This window comes from Rhinoderma darwinii, chromosome 1 (assembly GCF_050947455.1).
Source record: "Rhinoderma darwinii isolate aRhiDar2 chromosome 1, aRhiDar2.hap1, whole genome shotgun sequence".
Classification (NCBI taxonomy): domain Eukaryota; kingdom Metazoa; phylum Chordata; class Amphibia; order Anura; family Rhinodermatidae; genus Rhinoderma; species Rhinoderma darwinii.
In genome coordinates, this window is record NC_134687.1 from 425,835 (window position 1) to 447,703 (window position 21,869).

At 44.0% G+C, this 21,869-nt stretch overlaps 1 protein-coding gene across 1 annotated transcript in view; it reads left to right on the top strand.

Annotated features, from left to right (window-relative positions):
* LOC142748058 (uncharacterized) overlaps nucleotides 1-21,428 on the top strand; it is a 51,882-nt gene extending 30,454 nt beyond the window's left edge. The window contains exons 4-6 of the mRNA XM_075855184.1: nucleotides 6,830-6,894; nucleotides 7,251-7,353; nucleotides 19,760-21,428. Coding sequence (XP_075711299.1) covers nucleotides 6,830-6,894; nucleotides 7,251-7,353; nucleotides 19,760-20,847 — 1,256 coding nt within the window. The 3' untranslated portion in view covers nucleotides 20,848-21,428. The remainder of the gene's footprint in view (nucleotides 1-6,829; nucleotides 6,895-7,250; nucleotides 7,354-19,759) is intronic.
* The last annotated feature ends 441 nt before the right edge of the window (nucleotides 21,429-21,869 follow it).

The following is a 21,869-nucleotide window of genomic DNA, read 5'->3' on the forward strand; positions in this document are numbered from 1 at the left end:
TGCTATGTGCTCCAGGGCTGGTGACCTTGGGTGCCCTAACTCACTGGGGGTGGATCCCACTGACGGTACATTTGCACGCACTCTCTTTCACACTTCTGAGCACACACCTTTATTCTCCGGCCTTCTGACTGGGAGATGTCCGGGCCGATATCACAGCGCACATCCACTTATTTAATTTTGTTTTTCACTGTGTGTTTGTCACGTTTTGTCACAAGAGTTTTCGGGATGCGGTGCCCTTTTGGGACCCTCCTGAGGTCTAGAGGGAAAATGTATGGCCATCTGGTTCCGTTTTCTCCTGCAACCCGGCCTCCCTTCTTCGGAGGGGAGGTGCGACCTTGCTGCAGGCTCCAAGGTGGACAGTGGGGCAGCCTTGGAGTGTGCTTGGGTCTCCCTCATTGATCCCCCTAGGCCTATGCTTTGGAGGGTTGGGGAATGGTTATGGGGGCCTCTCTTTTTTAAGAGCAGGGCTGCGAGAGGCCGCATCCTTGTGCACTTTTTGTGTGGCACTCCTGCACTTTTTATGCACTTGGGTGAGAGAAAGCACGGCTCGGGATTTTAAAAAAAAACCACACCTTCAGGTTACCGTAACCTCATTGCAACTGCAACGTCTCTCACCCATTGGATGGTGCTCTGTGGGCGCTGGCTGACGCTTTTCTCTTCTTTTTCTTACTAACAAACAGCAATTCTGAGTTTTTTGTTTTTTTACGACGTGGGAAAGGTGTTTTTTTTCTAATTTTAATGTTGTTTTTTTTGTGCTTTGCTAAAATCTTTATTGAACAATTTTTCACATTGTTTTTTTTTAGTCTCTCTTTAGGGATTTTGTTTGATCGTTTTTCAAAATCCACTGCAATAGTTATGTATGTCTTGTGACTTTTACCGTCTCCTATTAAGCTCCGCGCTTAATTGCAGCTCCAAGTTGGCAGATCTAAGAGCCTTCATTAGCTCGCCATTGTGTGGTAGGAGGTCTCTGGAGTGACAGCGGGGGCCCCCCTCCTCTCGCTGATGGCTTAGATACTGCGGTCGCTATTGACCACAGCATTTAAGGGGTTTAACGGCCGGTTTCAGAGTTATCTCTGATTCCGGGCCATTCCTGGTAGATTTCCTCTGTAACAAGCAGCTGATACCCATGTTGTTTTTTTTTTTCATTTAACCATGCGTTGTGCAGAATAAATAACTTTCAGATTTTCATTTCCGTTTTTCCCTCCCCACCTTCCAGAAGCCATAACGTCTTTATTTCCTCGTCGATAGAATCCTATGAGGGCTTGATTTTTGCGGGACGAGTTGTAGTTTTTCGTAGCGCCTTTTATTTTGCCGTATAATGTACTAGGAAACTGGAAAAAATAATTTGTGGGGTAGAAAATGAAAAAAACAGCGATTTCCTCCATGGTTTTTTGCGCACCGTTTTTACAGAATTCACTGTGCAATTAAAACAACATGTTACCTTTATTCTGCGGGTCAATACGATCACGGCGATACCAAATTTATATCGTTTTTTCCTATATTTTACAACAATTACAAGTTAAAAAGTGTAAAAAAGAAAATGTATTTTTTGTCGCCAAATTCCGAGAGCCACAAGTTTTTTATTTTTCCGTCGATTCAGCGGCATGAGGGCTTATTTTTTGCGGGATAAGCTGTAGTTTTTATAATACCATTTTGGGGTACATGCGACGGTTTCATCACTTTTTATTTTATTTTTTGTGGGAGATGAGGCGACCAAAAAATAGACATTCTGGCGTTTACAATTTTTTTATTTTTTTTTTACGGCGTTCACCGTGCGGGTTAAATAATGAAATATTGTAATAGTTCAGACTTTTACGGACGCAGCGATAGGGGGAAAATGGGAAAAGGTTTTTTTTTTGAACCTTTAATGTATACAGTGAAGGAAATAAGTATTTGATCCCTTGCTGATTTTGTAAGTTTGCCCGCTGTCAAAGACATGAACAGTCTAGAATTTTTAGGCTAGGTTAATCTTACCAGTGAGAGATAGATTATATATAAAAAAACAGAAAATCACATTGTCAGAATGATCTCTATTTATTTGCATTGTGCACAGAGAAATAAGTATGTGACCCCCGACCAACCATTAAAGGAACAGTGTCACCACAAAAAAAAATTTCATGTCAGTTTTATGTTAGTGTTTTATTAAAAACGTTTGTATTTATTTGTGTGTTTGTGTGTTACTTTTTTCTATTTTTTCACTTTTTCTTCCCTATGGGGGCTGCCATTTTTTTTTCCATTTCTGTATGTGTCGATTAACGACACATACAGACATGGAATACGGCAGCCACAGTCCCATAGGGACTGCGAACGGGGCCCGTCCCATCCACTTCTGTGTACGCCGTCTGTGTGGGAACGGCGCATGCGCCGCTCCCACACAGTCCAATTTGAAATGCGCGCCGTCCGGCGCCATTTTCCTGTGGACCGGAAGTCGCGGCCGGACAGTAAGATTACTACTTCCGGTCGCGGCTTCCGGACTTGTGAACTTGGACCAGCGGCAGCAGACGGAGCGGACGGGCCGGAGGGAGCCGCGGCGGCAGGAGCAGGTAAGAGATTTCTATGTGTGTTTGTGTGTGTTTACTACTGTATGTAAACCTCCTACACTGTGTGTTAGCTCAAAAAATGGCGACACAGTGTAGGAGGTTAGACCGTTCAATCCCCTCGTTTCTCCCGGCACTAGCCAGGATAAAGGAGGGGGGGATTCTGAGAGCTCACTAGGGCGAGTGTGTTTTTCCCAATTTTGCAGCAAAAAGCAATGTGGTTGCTTTACCACATGCAATGCTGCAATTTTGGGAACAGCTCCATCTAGTGACCAGCACTGGGAAATATTATAAATTAGAATCTAATTTATAATATTTCCTGACTCGTGAAAAAAATAAAAAAAATTTGAACAATGTTTAATCACCTACACACTAAATGTTTAATTAAAAAAAAAAACACATCTTTTGCTGGCAACACATTCCCTTTAAGAGTTCAGCCTCCTCCAGACCAGTTACACGCTCCAAATCAACTTGGTGCCGGCATTATAGACAGCTCTTACATGGTCACCTGTATAAAAGACTCCTGTCCACAGACTCAATGATCAGTCTGACTCTAACCTCTACAACATGGGCAAGACCAAAGAGCTTTCTAAGGATGTCAGGGACAAGATCATAGACCTGCACAAGGCTGGAATGGGCTACAAAACCATAAGTAAGACGCTGGGTGAGAAGGAGACAACTGTTGGTGCAATAGTAAGAAAATGGAAGACATACAAAATGACTGTCAATCCACATCGATCTGGGGCTCCATGCAAAATCTCACCTCGTGGGGTATCCTTGATCCTGAGGAAGGTGAGAGCTCAGCCGAAAACTACACGGGGGGAACTTGTTAATGATCTCAAGGCAGCTGGGACCACAGTCACCAAGAAAACCATTGGTAACACATTACGCCGTAATGGATTAAAATCCTGCAGTGCCCGCAAGGTCCCCCTGCTCAAGAAGGCAAATGTACAGGCCCGTCTGAAGTTTGCAAATGAACAACTGGATGATTCTGAGAGTGATTGGGAGAAGGTGCTGTGGTCAGATGAGACTAAAATTTAGCTCTTTGGCATGAACTCAACTCGCCGTGTTTGGAGGAAGAGAAATGCTGCCTATGACCCAAAGAACACCGTCCCCACTGTCAAGCATGGAGGTGGAAACATTATGTTTTGGGGGTGTTTCTCTGCTAAGGGCACAGGACTACTTCACTGCATCAATGGGAGAATGGATGGAGCCATGTACCGTCAAATCCTGAGTGACAACCTCCTTCCCTCCACCAGGACATTAAAAATGGCTCGTGGCTGGGTCTTCCAGCACGACAATGACCCGAAACATACAGCCAAGGCAACAAAGGAGTGGCTCAAAAAGAAGCACATTAAGGTCATGGAGTGGCCTAGCCAGTCTCCAGACCTTAATCCCATCGAAAACTTATGGAGGGAGCTGAAGATCCGAGTTGCCAAGCGACAGCCTCGAAATCTTAATGATTTACAGATGATCTGCAAAGAGGAGTGGGCCAAAATTCCATCTAACATGTGTGCAAACCTCATCATCAACTACAAAAAACGTCTGACTGCTGTGCTTGCCAACAAGGGTTTTGCCACCAAGTATTAAGTCTTGTTTGCCAAAGGGATCAAATACTTATTTCTCTGTGCACAATGCAAATAAATATATATCATTTTGACAATGTGATTTTCTTTTTTTTTTTTTTATATAATCTAAATCTATCTCTCACTGGTAAAATTAACCTAGCCTAAAAATTCTAGACTGTTCATGTCTTTGACAGTGGGCAAACTTACAAAATCAGCAAGGGATCAAATACTTATTTCCTTCACTGTATATTTTTTTTTACACAAAAAAAAACTTTATTTAACTCCATTTTAACTTTTTTTTTTATTAGTCCCCCCCCCCCTCGGGGACTTCAACCAGCGATCGTTAGATCGCTGGCACAACATACTGCAATATGTCATAATCACGATATACTGCAATACCTCTATTAAGCCCTTCATTAGGCTCCCAGGCAGCCATAGCAACCATCGCCCCCCCCCTTCCCGCGCGATTGCGTTGCGGGGGGCGCGATAAGCTGTTAGAAAGAGGGGGGCGGCCCCCTCTTTCTAACTATTTAAATGCTGCGGTCACTATTGACCGCAGCATTTAACGAGTGAAACGAGCGGGATCGTGCTCGAGCGCGATGCCGCTCGTTACTCTGAAGTGTCGGCTGTAACAAACATCGTATGGAGCGGGTTTACTTAGTAAGCCCGCTCCATACTTCCCCTACCCGGCTATGACGTAACTGTATGTCATATGTCGGGAAGGGGTTAACTTTATGCTACAAGTCCTTATGATGGCGGTGGAGCCCTGCATGTATGTTCTTTTTGTCTTGTTTTTATTGACTTGTTGACTTTGGAATACCACAAAGCATTATTTCCTGCAGTGTTACACTGACCAGCAATCTAGGGGGACGTACTTCTGGCAAAGCCACATAGGCTTATACCTTGCGCGGACAGACCGAGCAAATCCCCTCATTCTGTAAACTCTTTAGGTGCCATGGCGGATCGCTATTTACCATGGCATCTAAGGGTGACATGGTCAAGGACCAGAGATTTCTCTGATCCCGGTCTATATAGCAGCAGCCCGGATGTTCGTCACCGCCCGGCTCCTGCTGCTGATTACTGCTGTGCCTGCACGATGATCATGACGTAAATGTAAGACCATCCGTGTGGTACAGTTACGTCATAACCATCGTACCTAACTTTTCAGGTGACTTTTCAGAATAAGCTGTCGTGTGTGTGCGTGTGTGTGCGCGTGTGCGCGTACATGAGGAATAACGCTATTTCTGGTGATTATATGTCTTGTATCCTCCGTATCTAAGCAGTTTCCGCTCTGCAGACTCTATTTGTAATTCTCCGTCTTCTCTGAGCTAGTGGGCATAGCCGATATACTATTATGTCTTCTATACACTACACACAGAGAAGAGAATATCCAGCTCTAGTATCTCTATCTATTACATATAAGAGCAGCAGCAACATGGAGAGATTTTACAGCAGTAATGAGCGAGCAGTGTAGCTGTAAATCCAGCACTGGGGTGCCATATAACTCTTATCAGCAGCCTGTGTCTTCTCTCTTCTCCCTCCTCCTGCTCCCTCCCCCTGCCTCTCCATAGACTTTTATAGACAACAACATCAGTGTTTATCTCTCTGCTCCCTCCCCCCTGCTCCCCTACCCTTTACATAGACTTCTATGGGCAGTAGCATCTGTCTTTCTCCTTGCTTCTGCTCCATCCTCCCCTCCCCCTCTCCATAGATTTCAAGGAGCACCATGTTTTGTGTTTCTCTCGCTCTCTCTCTCTCTCTCTGCTCCCTCCTTCTGCTCCCCCTACCCCTCTCCATAGACTTCTATGAGCAGTGTGTCTGTGTCTCTTTCTTCTTTTGCTTCCTCCTTTTGCTCCTTCGTCCCCACTCCATAGACTTCTATGGACAGGGTGTCTATGTCTCTCTCTGCTCCAGCTCTGACCATCTGCTTCTACTCTGACTTTCCTCTTCATAGACTTCTATGGCAAGCAGTGTCTGTGTCTCTCCCCGCTACTGTGCCCTCCTCCTGCACCCCTCCACTATCTATAGACTGCTATGGGCAGCAGTGTCTGTGTGTGTCTCTCCTTCTGCTCCCCCCCCTTCTCTCCATAGAGTTCTATGGGCTGCAGTGTCTGTCTGTTTGTCTTTTTAAAGACTTCTATGGACAGGATGTCTTTTTGTGTGTGTGTGTGTGTGTGTGTGTGTGTGTGTCTCTCTCTCTTTCTGTCTGTCTGTCTCTCTCTCTCGTCTGTCTCTCTCTCTCATCTGTGTCTCTCTCTCTCTCTCCTCCTGCTCTACACTATGGATTTCTATGGACCACATTCTCTATGTCTTTCTCTCTCTATGCTCACTCCTCCTGCTTTTCCTTCTCTCTATAGACTACTATGGGCAGCGTGTCTGTGTCTCCCTCTCCTCCTCCTTCTCCTTCCCTTCCCTCTCATAGACTTCTATGGCCAGGCTGTGAAGATACATACCCCTCACGTCCTTCAGACCGTCTACTCTGCTCTGTACCTAAAGATAGATTTGGCTTGACAACAGGGCATAGATAGCAGATAGCAGGAAGGGAGGCTGGCAGTAGCTTCACATACAATTTGCATGGATTAAATAATTATATTTTAACAGTAAGTAAAGGACAAAAAGTCGCTATGCTTTATATCAGGTTTACTATTCGATAAGTTGTTAGCATAAGTGTGCAGTTATTTGTATGTAAAGAATGAATTGACTGACTGTCTGTATTTCCTGCAGTTAGATCCAGTAAGAGAAGAACACCAGAGGGATGTCCCAGTCCTCTTCTTCCACAGGATCATCAGGTAGATGGAGATGAGGCTTCATGATATGTCCCCTATGATCTGCAGAAGGCCTCGTGTTCTCTCTTCTACTATTATATGTTTATACTAGTGTAATAAGAAAAGTGGCGATGACGGGATTAAAGCCGACCATGGCCATCAGTGGAGCTTCTCGCAATGTTCTGGAGACCCCTGGTGGGAATAAGGAAACATCAGGCGGGATTTCTACCCATCTGATCCTTTATTTCCCACCAGAAGCTTCTGTCCTTGCTGAACATACAAGTGGATGAGGTTGTCACTGAGCCGGCTTCTCTGAGTCCTGACGTCCTGATCAGACCTTCCCAGTGACTTCTTCTGACTCTTACAATATTAATTCACAGCTTTTGAATCCGGGTAAAGATCGAAACAATATTAATGCTACGGAGACCTCTGTGGGGGATGATCAGCAATGTAAGGAGGACGTTCCTACAGGTAGCCGCCCAGGTGAGTAGGAAGAGTCACATATTTCACTCCTTCTCTGCCGCCAATGATTTTGTGTTTGTCTCTTTAACCCCTTTACGACTGCCGTACGGCTACATACGTTCTCACTGTCGATGCCCCGTGCATTCAGCACGTATATAGACATTTGCAGCGGGTTTTAATGCTTCAGCGTGAGCAGCTCTGCACTATTCGATGTGTCGGCTCTCTCTACAAGTGCCGGCACCTCTTCCACTTCGTTTCATTAAAAATAATGTATTTTTTTTTATGAAACGAAGCTTGTAAGTGCAGCGCGGCTCACAATGAAGCAGTCAGTACTTTTCTGTCCCTTGCTCTCCCCCGTGGGCCGACACCTCCCCCGCCTTGTCCCTTGGTCCACGGCTTCTGCCCAGAGATAACGGAGCCGGTAATCTCCTTATCTGGGCGGATTAGGAGCTGATGATAACCCGGACTGTCCAATCATGGTCATCATAGACCAGTTTGGTTGCTAAACAAACTCTTCGAGCAGCCGTGAACTTTTAACCTTCTTCACACTCCACTCAAAGTGATCCAGGAGGGAGATGAAGACTAACTGTTAACAGAGCTGCAACGGTATATATATATAAGTATAAAAAAATCCCCGTGCCCCTTTAGTAATTCGCTTAGCCAGAGTTAAAATCTACCCATTGCTGAATACATTGAAGTGTCTATTTTGTTTGATAGTGAACTTTTTGGGCCTATTATGGTGTAATTATTGCATGTACCGTATGGGGGCATAAAATTAACCACGAGAAAAAAGACCCTTAAAGTGAAAATTTACCACTTTAGCCCTGGCGGTGGTTTAGAAGCACAATTGGGATATTCTATTACTCCAGAGAAGTAAGTCCCGTATTTTGGTGTAGGTTTATTCAAATTGTGTTATTAATTAAAAAAAACTGAAGTGGGAAAAATTACAAAAAAGTGTATTATTATTTACATTTTTAGTGATTTGTCTGCTCATAATAAAAATAAAAATGGAATTATTAAACTGATATGGAAGCCTCATATGTCTTGTAAAAAAACAAAGTTAAAAAAGTTAAGATATACAAAGCGGTTGCAAAGATATTGTCATCTAAAGAAGCGGATATCAGAAATGGAACATTTGACCTGGACACAGGGGTGTCAATGACCCTTGGGCATGAAAGGATTAAGTTCTGTGTTCTGTCCGTTTATCCCCCCCCCCCCCCCCCCGTTCAGCCAAAATACAAATAAGAAATGGATGAAAATGTAATTATAGGCGATGACACATAAAAACCGCGCTGAAATCTGGACATAAAACGCATGAACGAGTCGATTTTTTTCCCGTTTCTCCCGTCACTACTGATCAGGAAAAGTATTTGCCCAATTTTAGGACTAAGGAACCATTCGCTTCTATTCATTCTATTCTATTCATTCGCCCTATCAAGTCACTGCCAACAGAATACAGAAGATCGAGACATCCACCCTAAAAAGCAAACACTCTTTGTAAGATGGAAGGTTCATACCACGAGTGTCCGGAGTGGCGGTCACCGGAGGAAGAGATTATCTGCTGGATTGTAGCACGTAACATAACGCATGGAAGACAAGTGTCCCCTTCTGAGGAGGTCCCGGTCCCAGATTTCCAATTCTGAAAGTGAGACCGGATGGGCTCATCTAGAAGGACAGTTCTGATAATTGGTAGATTTACAGAATATGAACGGATCCTGTATTTCCCAGAATTCTGCCTTTCTTCTTATACAGAGAAGATTCCGATCTGTTGATAACATTGATGCTAAGGAGTTATCTCATTGGTTGAACTATTGTTCTACTCAGAGACCCCTCAGATTTAGTGCATCTGAATTAGGTGGCCTCCTGTCCGGCAGCCGTGGATACTGTTCTCGTGGCACGGGCTGGGAGTAGTTGGATATAATCCGTATTCTGATTTTCCTTTGAAATGTTAGAAGAGCTGGTTTATGGCAGCACAACTTGTCCTGTAGTCAGGGGCCCGAGCTTACCAGTGAAGTAAAGGGGCCCGTCCTCCCCAGCTGATTCAGCTTGTTAGAATAACTATGAAGTCCGTGCACTAGTACTGCCCACTATTCTTTATAAAAAGGAAATTCAAGATGGAATCAATAGTCTGTGGTCTCCATTCTTCAAGAATACGATTTTCTGGCTACATTTGATTTACTAGACGCCGATCTTCACATTTCTCTACTTAAAGCGCACAGAAAGTTCCTGCGTATTGCCGATTCTCTCCATCGCCAGACTGTCCGTCTTCAATTTGCATACCTGCCGTTGAGATAAAATAGTCATCTCTCGTTTTTACCAAAGTGGTGGTGGTTATGTCTGCAGCTCTTTGATTGAATTTTCATTTGTCCTTCCCTCAAGGTTTGGCTGGTAAAAGCGAGACATGTTGCTTCAACATCTTGAGGTGACCCTAGAAATGCTCATGGCTGTATCGTAAACCTTGATAAGTCCAAGCTGTGTCCGTCCACCAAATGGAAGTATTTAGGCTTTATAGAAACGCTGGAGATGACACTCGCCACGTCCAAAGACCTAGTTGGTTACATCCATCAGGGGATAAGGCAACTGAGGGCTCGGAGCATTGATCTAATTTCTCTGGCTATGAGTTTCTTGGGTCTCCTTACATCTGCAATCGAAGCCGTACGCTGGGCAATTGCATACAAAACAAAACTAACTGGGACAAAGACCCCATGTCGCTAGATGGACACATGCTGACAACGGTAGTCCTTAAACAAAATCTCCGGTGGTGGTTGGTTCCTCGAAGACGCCAGCTCGCGCGGCCGCCCTGGACTGTCTGCTAGGGTGCGCGCGTGCTTGTCCCTGGCCTTAAAGGGCAGGCGCGCGCATACTAAAAATTCCCTAACCAATCCCCATATCACCCTGGACTACAAAAAGGGCTCCGCCCTTCCTCTCCTTGCCTGATCATTGTTGTTGTCTACTCATGTTCGTATTGCAAACGGTCCCTTAGTTGTTTCCTGCTCACAGTTTTCCCGTATCCTGCTTCCTTTATCATGTTGCTGTGCTGTTTCCTGTATCTAAGCCTTTAATTGGAGTCATGTGTATCATCTGCCACGTCTGCTGTCATCAGCCACGTCTGCTGTCATCAGCCACATCTGGTATCCTCTGCCACGTCTGGTATCATCTGCCACATATGGTATCCTCTGCAACGTCTGATATCCTCTGCCACATCTGGCATCATCTGCCACGTCAAGCTCCATCCAAGCCAAAACCTCTACTACAGTCTGGACTCTTACAGGTACTCTGGTGCTAAAGACTTTGAATAGACTTTATATAGACTGTGATTTGGCGAGCCGACATGATGCGGTGGGCAGAATCTGAAGTCAATATCAGCTGATTACATCCGAGGGACCCTGAATTCAAAATCAGATTGGTTGAGCAGAAACTCTGTTTAACCAGGAGAATGGAGTCTGAGATTAGAGGTTTTATCACAGATTGTCAAGCCAATGGGCAAGCTGACCTTGTATGTCATGGCTACAGCAGAGAACGCAAGTCCAAAATGTTTGCTCTCTAAGCAAAGCATGTTTTCCATCAACGGTCCTTGAAACGGTCGGGAGAAATAACCGTTGTGTGTCTTTCTTCTATTTCCTCATTCTGCGAACTTTAAGAAACATAAGCGTCGAAAGAGCAGAATCCACAGCAATTCTCCCACATTGGCCCGGAAGGGCTTTGTTTCTGCTCACTTTGAGGTTTTCAGACTGCGGATTCTGGAAGCTTCCACTTGGCAGATATCCTCTTCGCCAGGAAATCCTGTGTCACCCTGCATTAGACAGACTGCATCGGACTGGAGGTTGAGTCTTTGCACAACAAAGGTCTCTCCGATAAGGTCATTAATACTTTGCTGGTTTAACATAAGGAAAGCAGAAATAAAATCTATTCAGTCAAATGGAAGATTTTTTTTCTTTTTTCTTTCTCCTGGTGCCAGAAGAACCACAAAGCCCCGGAATCCGCGTCCACGGTTCTGAAATTTCTTTAAGAAGGTTAGCAGAAAGAGTTCACCTGACCGCCATCGATTCCTACTTGAAGAGGAGATTCTGCAACTAAACATTGGTATCGAGGTTTCTTAGGGCAATCAAAAGGTTGAGACCTCATTATCAAAGTTAATTTCCATCTTCGGACTTGTCTATTGTCCTAAAGCGGATTTGCCTTCTGTACCTCCCTTTGAGCCTATCCAGGAAATTAGTCTGAAGTTCCTTTTTCTATAACTTTTTATTTTTTTTATCGCGATTGCTTCAGCCAGAAGAATTAGAAAGTGGCAGACTCTCTCGTGCCAAAAACGCTACTTGAGTGTCTTGCCGGACTGTGTTATTTTAAGGACTATGTCCAGGTTTTTTCCCAAAGTGCCAATAATTGTTAACATGAAGAAATTGTCTTGCCAGCTTTTCTGCGCAACACAGAATCTGGATGCCCTTGTTGCTTATCTAGATAGAACTCGTCCTTTGCATCTTTCTCGAGGAACTTTTTTTGCCGTTTCCGGGACATAATAAAGGGAATAAAACCAATAAGTCTTCATTGTGAGGCAACTTAAAGAAACTATTAAAGGCTCTCACGGGTTACAGGGTCTGAAGTCTCTACATTTTTGAGCACAGTAAAATAGGTCCACAGCTACCACTTAGGAGTCCACTCTGACATTTGTCAAGCATTACAGACTCCATATTTCTTTTTCTCGGGGCTCAGCCTTCGGCTTATAGGCGCATCCAATCCTTCATTCCCTCCCTTTTTTTCTTGCATTATAAATCCCATTAATGTGCCGCCATAAGATGATCAGGAAGTGGAAAATGTTGTATTTGATTTCCATTTCCTGCAGTCCGTAGGCTTCCTCTGAAGCGCTGGAGTCAACTTGTATTTTTCCTATGAATACACGCCAGCCAGGAAGTAAATCCGGGCGCTACACCAGAGACCCGTGGCAGTAGTGGGAAGCAGGAAAAACATTTTCTTATTTTTCATACATTATAAAGAAATGCCTTTTCTCCAAAGTTGTGTGTGGAACATACACACCGCATCCCGACAAGAGCTCCGCTACCTGGAGCACCTCCACGCACAATTATAGGCAAGTTTCTCAACTTCAAGAACAGAGACCAGCTACTGGAAGTCTGAACGAAGCAGCGACCCCTGAAGCATGTACGGGATGTGAGAGTCTTCCCTGACTACTCTCTGGATGTACAAAAGCAGCGGTTTACCGAGGACAATAAATGTTTGCGGGATAAGCAAATTCCCTACTCTATGGTCTACCCTGCGACACTCAGGCTGGTGCACGATTTATGATATTCTTGGAAAAGACGTCTTTGCCTGGTTAGAACTTAATGGGATATAGTCCCTTTGCTCCTGAGGTATCGTCTCTCTCTCTCTCTCTATATGACTAGGAGGTCTGTCTCGCAGTTCAGGACACATCCCTGGGGGATGCCCATATCTTCACCTCTCCGGGGTGTGTGACGTTATTATCATCGTCACCATCTTTTCTTCTGTCATGTGCTATGTTTTACAATATTCTGATAATCCTGACATGTCTTCCACTCTGTATTTCTACTGAGCCTAATCTTTATACACGCTAGATTTGTGACGTATCTAGGGGAAGGGGGTTGCCCCTTTATTTAACTGTATTTTCAAGTTTAGTTTTTTCCTTATACAAGATTTTTGCTGCAATTGGGAATGAAGCCTATCTTATGTTCGGGGGACGTGTAGAGGGGGTTTGGGTGGAATGTTTGTTTCAGTTTTTCATGCCTCCTTGATTACTCAAAAGTAGTTCATAAACTTCTGTGGATCAGTGGTTTGACCTCTGGGAATACTGGAGTCTGTAGTTCTTATTACGGGCCCTTCCCTATTCTTTGTATGTACACTCACCCCTCTGGTGCTTTTGCCCTTATTTGACTGATAGAGACGTTGTGACACCTTAAGATCATCTCCTGAATGTAGTCGACTACGCTATTGCTTCCAGCAAAACAACGGATCTGGTGCACAACAGAGACAAACGGAAACCATGGGCACCGGATCCGTCACCATTGAAATCAATGGTGAGTGAAACGGAAACTTCTGGTTTCCGTTTGTGTCTGTTCAGGGTCCCGTTCCGATGGAACGTCAGAACAGGACCCCAATGCAGATGTGAACAGACCCTTAATGACATAATGGTATTGGCGACAGACCTTGATCCTGCGCCGCTTCTGTTCCTTTGGAAATGTAATCTCTTACTTTGTTCTGACTTGGATAGATTGGGAGGCGTTGCGTGTAGTATTTCTCTTCTTGCTAACGGGGCTGCAACATATCGCGTATAGGAGATTTGGCCTACTCTCCATCCTCTATCCGTGGCTTACGCGTGTCATTCCCCTGCTTATAGATCATTTTCCCAAATTGAATTAGTGTTTGGAAATGCTGCCTCTTTAATGTTAGTAGTTGATGCCAGTTACCTGCTCCGAGGCATCTCTGATCACTCACGCCTAATGATCACTTTGGGAGATGGCAAAGCGTAAGATTTAGAGGTTCAGTCCTTTCTGGCTCTCTTGTAAAGATGTTGCGACCCCTTTGGAATTCCGATATGGGAGCGGCAGACTGTGGAATGGTATGGGATTCTTTTAAGGCCTGTATTAGAGGGGTGGTTATGCGGGCCATCTCCTCTCATAGATGTGGATTGGCTGAACACTGTGCCGGTCTTGAGGTTGATTTTATTGGTGACGGAGGAGGAATATCTTAGAACTAGGGCATCCTCAGCCTTCTCTGCAAATCAACGCAAGTACTCCTTATTGTTAACTGAGCTCACTAGGAAGAAAACTTTATATTCCCAGCAGAGGATTTTTGATCAGGGCACAAAAAAAAATGGTCTTCTACTAGCATACCTAGCCAAGGATGACACGACACCAAACCCCATTATGGAGATCACCTCCTTCACTGATGTAAACGTTAGTGACCCCCTATTAACCAAATATTTCTCTAATTTTATTCAGATTTATATTCTTCTAAGGTGACGTACACTTTATCCAATCTGGAAGAATACTTAGACACTATAAAATTCCTTGGATAGTGAGGATGTAAACTTTTTAGAAGCTGATTTAACCATAGAAGAAATTACTGCAGCTATTCGCTCTTTTCCAAATAGGAAAACTCCAGGTCTAGCCCAGGACCGCCCATTGAAAGGTATAAAATCCATGTGAAGTTGATCGTTCCTCATCTCCTCCGCCTCTTTCAATATCTGTGTAACGTCCGTGGTTGCTGAACACGAACTCCTCCCATCCTGTCGGCACCCTTCTCTCCAGAGATGTCTGCACATGTGGCCTTCCTGTTCCGCAGCTACCACTAGGGTGCGCTCAGTCCAGAGCGCACACGTGTGAGATTGAGCTGATTGCTCCCAGATCACCTTGGACTATAATAAGGGCTCTGCCCTTCCCTGCATTGCCTGAACTTTATTGTCATTACCCTAGTCTGTCTTTGCAAATGGTCTCCTTAGTGTTTTCCAGTTCCCAGTGTTTCCGGTTCCTGCTACCTGTAACCTGTATCCCGTGCTATCCTGGTCCAAGTGCCATATTGAGTTGGAGTCGTGCTACGCTGAGTACCACACCTGTCCTGCTACACCACGCCTGGTGCCTGCCTGCTGCCTAGTCCCTACCGAGCCTGTCTTGCTACTGCCTTAGCTACCACAGGTACACCTATAGGAACTATAGACTGTGTCCTGTTGGCCAGCTGCCATACCGTCAAGGTGGTACGGCCTAGTGGGTCCACGTAACCAACGTGACTGTGATGGTGCATTATGTGTGGTTTATGGTGAGTCCTCATCAGAGAGGAATGACTCTGTAATCAGGTACCACAGGTCGTGTCTCCAGCCTATGGACAATCAGACGAGTCAGAGGTGAAGTCCACAAGACATAAAGTGTCCTCATTGTCCAGTCCCCACAGGGGGTCATCAGGAGGCACCACAGTTATATTCAGCTCAGGTGCAGACCAGCAAACAAAGCAGATCCAATTATCTCTCCCCCCCCTCCCCCCGTGTGTCCTCATCCCGGCTGTGGCAATACACATAATAGTACAAAGGACACAACTCGCATACAGACAGTAGAACTACAAACTAAAGTCATTATAATGATGGTGACTAAAAACTGCTAAGATGTTCCTCTCCCCCTGAGGGGTATATAGGGGCTTGCCCTGGGGAGGATGGGGGTTCCGGATTTAGACCTTCAGGAGAGCTGAAGCTACAGCCGGCGCTCTGAAGATGTTCCTCCCCCCGAGGGGTATATAAGGGCTTTTCCTGGGGAGGAGGGGGATCTCCTGGATTTAGACCTTCAGGAGAGCTGAAGCTGAGGCCGGCGCTCTGTAGATGTTCCTGTGATCACCTTATTTTGTGGACAGTGTGTTGTTCCTGCAGTGAACGCGACTTGTTCTGTCAACATTGGATGCAATAAACCCTGTTGGAGTTGCCCTGTCGTCACTGGCTCTGTTTATCGTGTATTAACCTAACGAACCACATGACCGTGACTATCTGTTTAACGAGGCAACCTTCCACTCTCTCTATGAGAGAGGCTCTCATGGTTCTAATCCCCAAACATCGTAAAGTCCCTAAAGACTGTGGCTCCGATCGGCCTATTTCGCTTCTCAATTGTGATGTTAAAATCCTAGCTAAAATTCTGGCCATGCGTTCACAGATGTTTATATCTCATGTCATTCACCCAGACCAATTCTGCTTTATATCGGGGAAAGCCACTGATCTTAACATAGGGAGGCTATTCACTAACCTGTCGACTGCTTCTAGTTCTTTTGGCTCCCGGATTGTTGCCTCCTTAGACTTGGAGAAAGCATTTGACTAGGTAGAATGGTCATATCTGTGGTCTGTACTGACTAAATTTGGATTTGGGTTTATCCAATGGATACGTCTTTTATACTCCCAACCTATAGCAAGTGTCAAAACGAATTGCCGTATCTCTCCTTCCTTTAACCTGGCTCAGGGGACTAGACAGGGTAGCCCGTGGCTCCTTTCCCTTTTTGCATTAGCTATTGCAAATTGTGGGGGGTGTCTTTATGCTGATGATATGCTTGTGTTCCTCAGTGATCCAGGTCTGTCTTTGCGGGCATTGTTGACTCTATTTGACACCTCTGCCTCTTTTTTCCGGATTACGAGTAAATTGATCAAAACCATTGGTAATGGCGGTAGATGCCGTGGCCAGAGATGTTGGACTTCCCTCTCTTCTGCAATGGGCATACATACCTTGGAATAGTGCTCAGTTTAATATTCATCGTTTTATATCGGATAATAGTTCTCCCCTCTACGCCTTATAGCTGACCAATCAAGATAGGTGGAAAAAACTTCCCCTTACAGCAACGGGTTGTATTAATTTGTTCAAGATGAAGACTCTCCCTAGATTTCTGTACCTCTTTCATAACTTCCCTGTGTGGCGGCCTCTCTCATTTTACTCTACTATACATGAGGATCTTAGATCCTTTATTTGGGCGGGAGGTGCTCCACGAATTGCTCTTGGTAAGCTACGACTACCCACTGAGCAAATGGAGGATTGGGTGGCGCGAGACACATTGGTTAAACCCATGTCTATACTTTATAAACAACTATTACGTGTCTCATCTTGATAGGGCTCTGGACCCAAGCTCTTCCTTCTATATCTGCTAATGATCAGAAGGAAATATTGAGTGCTTTGACTGGTTCTTTAATCTCGGCAAGAGACCGTGTCTTGTTCAGATGACATTTTTTAATCAAATCTTTTTACACTCCTACATTGTTTAGGATGGGAAAATTTCATTCTCCTATATGTCCATGTTGTCAAAGAGCAGATGGTTTCTTTTTGCATATGTTTGGCAATGTCCAGTTATTTTTGCTTTCCGGACTGAGGTTATGGAGTTTATTGAACTGAAAGCTGAATCCCAGAGGCGTATTTTGCTCCTGCTGGTGGAGGGTCTTCTGCATTCTGTAGCTTCCAGATCCCTTATGATGCTTTTATTGTTTTATGCAAATAAAACCATCCTCGTGCATTGAAAGCACCCCAAGGTCCCTACGTTACCAGCATGGATCGCAATCGTAAAGTCCAATCTTCCTCTTTTCAAACTCCCTTATGAAACACGTGGATGCCCAGATAAATTTGGCACCAATGGAGAGTTGACCCCCATACTAGTCAATAGTTTGGCATTCCGTTATATTAATACTGTCTGTTTTATACGATGGGGCTGCTGACGTGTCTACTGGTCCTCTTAGTCCTCCACTCGGTTCATCCTATGAACTGCATTTATCATGTCTCTTTCTCTCTTTCTGTGATGAAAAGCTGTTTGTTAGGGTTTTGTTTTTTGATGGACCGCTAAATTGATATATGCATAAATGTATCCTCATATTTCTGTTAAGGAGGTTTTCCCATCAGAGATGTTTATGAGATATCCACAGGATGTGTCATAAATGTCAGATAGATGCGGGTCCCTCCTCTGGTGGGTCCTATCTGTAGAATGGGGTCCCCTAAACCCAGTTCTGTTGCAGCAGAAGCAGGTGAATTCTGACCATGACTTAGGAATCAGCGAGCTACGCGGTTTCCGTAAGTCCCATAGAACTGAATGGGATAATGTAATAATGAATAAATATAAAATAAAATCTGCACTGCTCGTTAATAGTCACTTTTCAGTAGCCATATAAATGCTGCAATAGGGAACTGTCCAGTACAATTCGGCCTCCTTTTTCAGCCGATTTCTCACCGCCTCGCCGTCTCTGTCGGAAGCGCTGTGGATAGCGCTGTTGTTAAACTTCCTCCTAATCAGAAGGACAAACAGCTGGTCCTTGGATCCTCTGGGAAGCTGATCGATGGTTTCTTTCCTCCAAAGGAATTTGCTGTGAGAAAAATGCAAAAAAAAAAAACACTGGGTGGAAACAGATTAACCAGTTAGATTCCCTGCATTTATTTTAAAACGTATAAAATGATTTCTTGAATAAAAGCATATCAGCCCGACCTGCAGGCTACATCAATTCATCCTCAGTCAATAATTCCGACTAGTTTCGCCTATTCCGGCTTCATCGGGGACATTTGTGCTCCTTTTGCAGGGCTATTGGAGGTCGCCGTGAAGTAAATATATAATATAATATAATTCTCCTGTTCATGTTTTTACATTTTGCTCAGCAGCAATAGATCAATGTAGTGAACGTGTGGTCCATAGCTTTTTTTTTTTTCAACAATATGGTTTATTTACATATCTGTCCCCTTATTTTATTTATTTTTTTGTCTTGTGCCAGCACTCCAGCCATTTGGCCCATTTGGTATTTTTAATTAGCAGGAAAGTGCATGAGGGATTCTACCTATTTTGTCTGTTGTGCCACTGAGACCACATGGAAAGGAGAGCTCTGTTCATCTGGCCACATGGAAAGGAGAGCTCTGTTCATCTGGCCACATGGTTGTACTGCTGTCTGTTGGTCTATTTTGATGTGGTGTGAAGCCTGGTGGGGATATGGCCCAGAGCCAAGGTGGTTAAGCCTGGTAGCAGGGGTGCTGTTCGGCTTCTGGGTTGCCCCCTGTGCACGTGCTGTGTTGCGATGTCACTCTCCGCCATGATGTGCTGCATCTAATAGAGTAGGGACCCATTTCAAATAGGTCACTGTAAAGCTGGTACAGTTTGATCGAAATATTTGATAAAATCCTCGCGTCCACATTTATAAATTTAGCTTGGCAGCAATAGATTAATGCATAAAAGTGGATGCGTCGTCCATGTATTTATTTTTTTTCTCTATAATTTCGACTCGCTACGAAAGAGTGGTGACAGACACACTGAAACACCGAAAACTGCAAGAGAACAGCCTGGTGGCCGAACACCATGATCTACTGGTCCTTGCTCTGTGGTCTACTGTTAGATTGTTATATGTTTGCCACCACTTTCTTAGGCCCTTTTACACGAGCAAATGATTTAGAGAATGAGCACTCATACGAACGCTCGTTTCCGAACATTGCCTTGCAGGGCAGCCATCAGCAGACCAACAAGCAAACGCTCATTTGTTGTCTGATCACATCTTTCATGTGGCCAACAAAATGGTTGCTTGTTGGCAGCACTTTTCCTTGTGTAAACAGGGGATGAGCTGCCAACTAGATGTAAATGTATGGGGACCAACGATCATAATAACGTTTGTTCGTCCCCATACATTCCTACCATTGCTCCAAGTAAAAGGAGCAAAACGACTGCTGATCGACTAACTATATCGCGGATCGGTGTTCATTACTTGCCAGGATATCTGGCCATGTAAAATCACCTTAAGTCAGGCAATAACTGAATTTTGCTACATGCCTTTCAATTTGTATGGAATTTATTTTTATATATATATATATATATATATATATATATATATATATATATATATATTTATTTATATTTTATAAAATATCAATATCATTTTTAAAGACACTATATATTAATTAAAAATAATCCATTTTATTCTTGGCAGATGACTGTACCCGGAGCTCAGAGGGACATCTACTATCTCCAGATTTTAAAACTGATGATTGCGGTATTACACAAGATACATATACAGAGCATGTCATTATCCCAGATATATCCACAGCCCTTCACAGCAAAAATCTGTCATCTGATCCTTTTAAACAGGTCCATTCTTCTGATTCACCACAGACTGTTAAGCAAAATAAAAGTCGCAAAAGGGGTGATGTACATCAAAAAACTTACAAAGGGGAGAAACCATATCCATGTTCAGAATGTTGGAAATGTTTTACATCAAAATCAAACCTTGTTATACATGGAAGAAGTCACACAGGAGAGAAGCCATATTCATGTTCAGTATGTGGCAAATGTTGTTCTCAAAAATCTGATCTTGTAAAACACCAGAGAAGTCACACAGGGGAGAAGCAATTTTCATGTTCAGAATGTGGGAAACGTTATAGCAATAAATCAGATCTTGTTAAACATCAGAGAAGTCACACAGGAGAGAAGCCATATTCATGTTCAGAATGCGGGAAATGTTTTACCCAGAAATCAAGTCTTGTGGAACACCTAAGAATTCACACCGGAGTGAAGCCATTTTCATGTTCAGAATGTGGGAAATGTTTTTTCCAGATATCGAATCTTGTTATACATGAAAGAGCTCACAGAGGGGAGAAGCCATTTTCATGTTCAGAATGTGGCAAATGTTTTATCCAGAAATCAGATCTTGTTAGACATCAGAGGAGTCACACAGGGGAGAAACCATATTCATGTTCAGAATGTGGAAAATGTTTTATCCAGATATCAAGTCTTGTTAGACATCAGCGAATTCACACAGGAGAGAAACCATATTCATGTGCAGAATGTGGCAAATGTTGTACTCAGAAGTCAGATCTTGTAAAACACCAGAGAAGTCACACAGGGGAGAAGCAATTTTCATGTTCAGAATGTGGGAAACGTTATAGCAATAAATCAGATCTTATAAAACACCAGAGGAGTCACACAGGGGAGAAGCCGTATTCATGTTCAGAATGTGGGAAATGTTTCACCCACAAATCACATCTTCCTAAGCATAAAAGAACTCACACAGGGAAGTAGCATTCTCTTTTTATAAACTTGTTTTATTGACAGACCGTACAAGATAAAGAGACAGGAGTAAGGGTCCTCTTATACTGCAGGATGTGGGCCGAGCGCCAATCAACGAGACAGCTTGTTGATTGGGGCTCGTTTGCTCCTTTTTTTCAAGAAGCTATGTATGGGGACGAGCGCTCGTTACGTCCCCATTCAGTTCCATCATGTTGGTAGCACATCGTTGTTTACACGGGGAGTTGTGCTGCCAACAACGATAATATTTTCAGCTGCACAAATGATATGATCAGCCAATGAACGAGCATCAGCTGATTATTGCCCTGATTACACAGGGAACGCTCGTTTGCCTGATAATTGGCCCGTGTAAAAAGGGCCATTACAGTTAAAGTAACACAAGAGAAAGGGAAAGCGATATAGACCACTACATGATGATTAAGAAATGTATGAAATGTCTGTTACCCAAAAAGCCAATAGAATCCAGATAACACAACTATAAATCAACCACGTGCATAGAATATTTCATATCAATATATATAACTGTGTCTCAAAACCTGCTGTTACCAATCATTAATAAACATTTGCCTTTAAAACGTGTGTGTTTCTTTCTTTATCCTTTAAGACGTTGCCTCGGCACCCGTGGCGTTGAGGGAGAGCTGGTAGGTGTTATGTGTATTTTTTTCATAGAGGATTGGGCCACTGAACCATGCCGGGAGTCTCCTATCCATCCCTCTTATCGCTCTAGTTATGCCTGCTAGGAAAAGAGTCTCACATAGCAATATACAGGCAAGATGTTACCACTGCTCCTTATCCAACAGGCTACCTCAGGGGTAGCTAGTGGTAGAGAATGGAGCACCTCAGAAAGAAGGTGTAAAGGGTTTGCCTGACACAGGTTCTGTGTCGACCCCCGGGGTTAATCAGCCTTCATCAGCTCCAAGGTCTGCTAGAGTGACGCAATCTGTTACCACTCAGGCTTGCAGGCTGAGGAAAGGGAGAACCTATCACAGCCTGGCCTGACTGTTCTAGCTCCCGCC